We start from the raw sequence: 6,008 nt of genomic DNA, 5'->3' as shown, positions 1-6,008 counted from the left end.
CCCCCCCCCCCCCAAAAAAAAAAAAAAAACTAATATGATGATTATTTCACAATTTTTTATTTATAAAAGATTAATGTCATTGTTTAACCAAAATATGTTCAAGACAAGAAATTGTGTTAAGCATTCAAACCAAATTTCCGGGGCTGCCTATCGAAAACGAATAATTATAACTTTCATAACGCGACTGGAGTATTTTATTTCAACTTCGTTAACACTTATGATATTAAGTCAGTGAGCTGGATCGAAGACCAAAGCCAAAATAACTTATATTCATTGGTTGATTATGGAGTACACGTAATTGTTTTATATTGATAGTACATACTTTCATCAACTCATACCTCAATAATTCGGAGTGACGTCCTATTTTCCCCTTATAACTACGATATCGTACTAAATCTACGTAGAACTTTAATTTCATCTGTGTTTCCCCGAATTAATAGTTCTAAACTTAATTCCACCGGAATCCTATAGTTTTCATCTATTTCTCCAATTTTTTTGTTTAAGCGGTTTAAAATCCAAACCTGATAAAACCAACATAACCCCGGTACAAAATCAAATTTTAAACTAAACAAACGTTAAAAACCAACCCGACCCGACCTGTTATCTTCTTCATTTTCTTCACCCGCTTCCATGGTTGCTAGTTTTATTTTGTATATTCATCATAATGTTTTTCTTCTCGGTATGTTTCCCAGCTTCCTTCTTCTTCACAACAAAATCAGCCTCAATTTCAATCTCCACCTCCTCCGTCGCTTCTGGTTTTTAATTCATCACCACCGCCACCACCACAGTCGATCCAATCTCCGCTAACTCCCTTCTATTCTCCTTCGCTGACTCCGCTCAGGTCAACACGCCTCCACCACCACTATCTTCACCTCTGCCTCCTCCTTCTCCTGCATCGCCTGCTCCTTTTCCACCATCTCCACCGCTGCCAATTCTAAAACCAGATCTTCTTCCACCTGCGTTACCTTCTTCTCCACAATTAAGAGATCACAGAAGGAAACAAAATTGAGTCTCGAAAAATATGGTTTAGTAACAATTCTTCTAATTGTTAGGTTTTGATGGGTTCAATTTGAAATCGGGTTGAAATAAGGTTTAGTCTGGTTAATAGGATTAATTAGTTGGTTAAGCAATTTTGAAACCAATAGTAAACCACTTAAATCCAGAATCATGGAGCAAAAGATGATATTTGATATTTCGAGGAGGAAATGAAACTAAAACTATTAATTCGGGTGGAAATAGGTCTAAAACTATCGATTTAGAAAGTTACAAAATGAAATTAAAGTTCTATGTACATCTGATATGATATCATAGTTATGAGGGATAAATAAGACGTTATTCCCAGTAATTTAATACAAACAGATGGCGTCAGTAACTTTTATTGAAAGTACTATTATACGACTTTTTTTTTTTTTTTGGTATGGAAAGGAGATGGACTAAATCACGAGTTCGTATACGACTTGTTTAAGTTGTTTAAAACTTTAAATATCAACTTTATCAGAAATCAATTACGATAAATTTGTGACTATATGTATTTTATTTATCTCAAAACTTTATTGTAAGTATACCGCAAATCACTTGCAAATTTTGTTACTGATAAATTTCATCTTAAATTTAGCTAGCCTATATAACATAACTCTGTAGTGATATACTATATATCTCCCATATCAATTGATTGTTTTTGTGTTTGTTTTATAAACATCTGGGGAGCTCTATTTTGTCTATATCTCAAGTTATATAATTAGACGTTGTTGGAGAAGAAAAAAGTTATATAAATATACAAATTAGACGAATTGAGAATTCAATGAAACCGCCTAAAATAATTAGAAAAAAGAAACTACTTCTGTGTGCTCCTGTAAACTATAAATTCTCAGACTGCTTGAATCATGAACCAATAGAATAGTTGTAATAATTTCCTTTACAACAATGCTTATATCATCTATAAAATAATTGGACCTGAATTATCATGTGGTCACGTCATGGCTTTCACATGACCACTTTAATTTCACAATAAACTCCGCTGCAAAATATAGGAAACGTCATAGAGGCAAACTAAAATAGAATTTTCCTCCCTTTCATTGTTCTTATGGGGAATATTATATCTGTGAATCTTTTGGAGAGATATTGTATATTAAGAGTTTCTTGAATACCTTACAAGAATCATTTACTATTATTATATATATATATATATATATTCATGCGGAAACGAATAAATACAGTCTTTTTTTTTTTGGGTAGATATACAGCTTTACCATGCAAATTAACTTACTGTGACTAAACATCCTCATGCAAGAACTAAGCTTACGCAGAAGAGTAATGCAACAAAACTTGAATTTCCACTTTCTGCTGCGACGCTGGGGGAAGAATGTTGTGATGTAACATGTACTGAGTATGAAGTTCCGTGGAACCAATCCTTCAAAAGGGGAAAAAAAAAAAAACTCTCGGAGGTCAAGGATCAAAATGAGAGACGCCTTCTCAGTTCTCACTCAAGTGACAGGTTCCCTAGCCGAATGCTGCGTTGCTGACGACTGATTTGGTTTCCTAGTGGTACTTGTGATGATCTTAAATGCCCTGGTTTCCCACCAGAGAAAGGTGAATCGACCTTTGGTTGAAACCAGTTCTTCAAAGAAACACCATTGATTCTTAATCTTGAATCCTTTCTATGATATGGTATCCCTAACCTTCTCAACAATGCACCAATTTCTCGTCCCACCCTGTCAAAAAAAGGAATGATCTTAGATACTATGACTTAATACATTATCACGATAAACATCATCACTGCATAATAAAAAATAAAAATAAAAGATGATACTCTTAAATCTTAATTAACCTTCCTGTAAGGTCGATTGTCTTCTCGCCTTCAGGAGTCGTAAAATCCTTCTCTTCCATTGAAATGATCAAATTAATGTGAGGTATCTTCGCACCTAAAACATACATGGGCTAAAACGTCAAGAGATTTTACTGACCTCTAAGCCATTTAGAAACTTAATCAACCAGTTAGAGATCTTCACAACTAACAATTTGTTTAACTATAATACACTGCACTTTTTTCTTCTGAAAGTATATCTTAATGGCTTAGTGTTTTGTAAGTATTCCATCTTAACATTGATAATTTGATCGTAGATTACCAAATCAAGACATACCAAAATACCAATACCGATTCAAGGAGAACAACGACGGTAAACTAAAGACGATTAAAGTGAACTTATATCAAGAACTCTTTAAGATCGTTCAACTAAACTTATCCTACTTTGAAAAGCAATGATTCTAAAAAACAGGATAGCTTACCAGCTGCAAGGCGATGCTTAAGACCTTTAAAGATGGTTAAGAGGTAAACCTGCCAAAATTATGCATGACATAGTTAGAGCAACAATCCCAAAAAATGCTAAAACAGAGAGATATTGATTTATTTGAGATACAGTTTTAAGAATTCATGATCACTGGAATTTTAAAGCAAATGTATCATGATGGAAGAAAAAGGAAAGGTCAGGTATAAATGGATCCTGTGTCAGAAACTTTTAGGATTCTATATATCTAACAACCAGATTGAAAACTCTAAATAAAGTTAATCCATAACCTTCGCAGCTATGAATTGCTTGGCAACCAGATGGTAATCTACTAATCTTGTTAAAACAAGTAAATGTGATTCAACTAAAAAAATGTATTTACCTCAGCCACGTTGTTCGGCAACTCTGTCGTGTCAAAAAGTATAGGAATTTTATTGAAGGACACAGAAGGAAGAACTCCAAGAGAAGTAGCCTCCTGCAAATTATAAAACATATAAACTTTTGTAAACCTAATGAGACCCACAAGAATCTATAGCTAAACGAAGCTACCAAAATACCTCGAGCAATGAAAATGCACGAGGATCATACTCTCCAAATCCATCAACTAGTGGGAATATGTTATGTTGTTTTTGTGAAATGTTTATGCCTAAAGTTGAAATCAGCCTATCCCGCAAAGCAGCATCATGTGGAAGTTTCAAACACCCCAAAACTTGTGAAACTACTTCTGTAGTAGGAACCGTTCCACCTGAAATTGTCTCTCGGTAAACCATTAAGGCCATTGATGTCCTGAAAGAAAGTGAAATTTATCAATATTAATCTGGAATGATGTCTAATGTAAGTCTTTATTGAAGAAGAGAGAGTGACAATTATTATATCAAGATTGCTCTAACTCGGAAGCATCACAAGATTCTCTCAACCTCTTCCAACATTAAGAAGAAGAGTGACTGACTTAATACTTGCAAAAGGAAGCTACACTGACCATTTATTTTCAATTTGAGGTCGCCCTGATTTGAAGGACACAACAGGTTCACCACTAGCGCAATCCTTCTCAAACCTTCGCTTGCACAGGCCTTTACAAAACAGCAAAAAAAAAAAATGAAGCATAAGTGTTCCATCAATACAAACACTTTAGAATCTGACTGCATCATGATGGACGCATATACATCTAAAGAAATATGTAATTCTGAGGATCACAAAGAATGAGGAAAGAGATGAATACAAATTACAAAGTACGAGCTTACTGGTTATGCATCTGCANAAAACATATAAACTTTTGTAAACCTAATGAGACCCACAAGAATCTATAGCTAAACGAAGCTACCAAAATACCTCGAGCAATGAAAATGCACGAGGATCATACTCTCCAAATCCATCAACTAGTGGGAATATGTTATGTTGTTTTTGTGAAATGTTTATGCCTAAAGTTGAAATCAGCCTATCCCGCAAAGCAGCATCATGTGGAAGTTTCAAACACCCCAAAACTTGTGAAACTACTTCTGTAGTAGGAACCGTTCCACCTGAAATTGTCTCTCGGTAAACCATTAAGGCCATTGATGTCCTGAAAGAAAGTGAAATTTATCAATATTAATCTGGAATGATGTCTAATGTAAGTCTTTATTGAAGAAGAGAGAGTGACAATTATTATATCAAGATTGCTCTAACTCGGAAGCATCACAAGATTCTCTCAACCTCTTCCAACATTAAGAAGAAGAGTGACTGACTTAATACTTGCAAAAGGAAGCTACACTGACCATTTATTTTCAATTTGAGGTCGCCCTGATTTGAAGGACACAACAGGTTCACCACTAGCGCAATCCTTCTCAAACCTTCGCTTGCACAGGCCTTTACAAAACAGCCACAAAAAAAAATGAAGCATAAGTGTTCCATCAATACAAACACTTTAGAATCTGACTGCATCATGATGGACGCATATACATCTAAAGAAATATGTAATTCTGAGGATCACAAAGAATGAGGAAAGAGATGAATACAAATTACAAAGTACGAGCTTACTGGTTATGCATCTGCACATGATGAAGTTTGGTGATATTCCATCTTCTTTGGCTTGAGAAAGGAGTTTGAAACTTACTTCAAAGTCATCCTTTCTACACAGAGAAAAGTCACGAAATAATGATTTCTCAAATCTACACTGACTAGTAGACCAAACGAGCCTAAATAATTCAACTTAAAATAAGATACCTTTCACTTGCTAGCATGAGCATAGAGTACGTGATAGTATTTGGTTTTAATCCCAAAGTCTTTATCTCATTGAGATATTCCATAGCCTTGGGCAGTTGATTACCTTCACCTGTGGATAATATAAGGGTCATACCATTAATGATATTTTGTATGGGGTACTTCACATACTGCAAGTGTAGTGATACCATATCGCATTTTGTTTCTTTCTTATTCAACATAATCTTCATTTTTTGTATAAAGTAAAACACTAAGATAGCGTTATACGAGGTCTTACACAGAGCAGTAATAAGGGCATTCATTGTTGAAACTGTTGGTCTAAGTTTGATCGACTTGATTTTTTCATAGAGCTCCAGTGCTTTCTTCCAATCCTTCGCCTAAATAACAAAAGCAAACAAATTATTAGTAGCTTCTTCATACAAGTTTAATCCAAGAAAGTCAATGCAATTGCACCATTCCAAAGATAATGTAAACAACATCTCAAAAACTATTTTTATCAAATAAGGATCTTTTGATGCTTCCTGTTCA

The 6,008-nt window shown here is 34.6% G+C and overlaps 1 protein-coding gene across 1 annotated transcript in view; it reads right to left on the bottom strand.

The window, feature by feature from the left end:
* Window positions 2,099-6,008, bottom strand: part of LOC104719979 (pentatricopeptide repeat-containing protein MRL1, chloroplastic-like) — a 7,511-nt gene continuing 3,601 nt past the window's right edge. Inside the window, exons 11-19 of the mRNA XM_010437957.1 lie at window positions 5,758-5,857; window positions 5,484-5,592; window positions 5,298-5,389; window positions 5,036-5,126; window positions 4,614-4,842; window positions 3,667-3,759; window positions 3,286-3,334; window positions 2,828-2,921; window positions 2,099-2,711 (exon numbers count right to left, since the gene is read on the bottom strand). Coding sequence (XP_010436259.1) covers window positions 2,480-2,711; window positions 2,828-2,921; window positions 3,286-3,334; window positions 3,667-3,759; window positions 4,614-4,842; window positions 5,036-5,126; window positions 5,298-5,389; window positions 5,484-5,592; window positions 5,758-5,857 — 1,089 coding nt within the window. The 3' untranslated portion in view covers window positions 2,099-2,479. The remainder of the gene's footprint in view (window positions 2,712-2,827; window positions 2,922-3,285; window positions 3,335-3,666; window positions 3,760-4,613; window positions 4,843-5,035; window positions 5,127-5,297; window positions 5,390-5,483; window positions 5,593-5,757; window positions 5,858-6,008) is intronic.

The sequence above is a fragment of the Camelina sativa genome, chromosome 10 (assembly GCF_000633955.1).
Source record: "Camelina sativa cultivar DH55 chromosome 10, Cs, whole genome shotgun sequence".
In the NCBI taxonomy this organism is placed as follows: Eukaryota; Viridiplantae; Streptophyta; class Magnoliopsida; order Brassicales; family Brassicaceae; genus Camelina; species Camelina sativa.
Note: the sequence above shows the minus strand (reverse complement) of the source record. Positions and strands in the feature narration are given on the sequence as shown.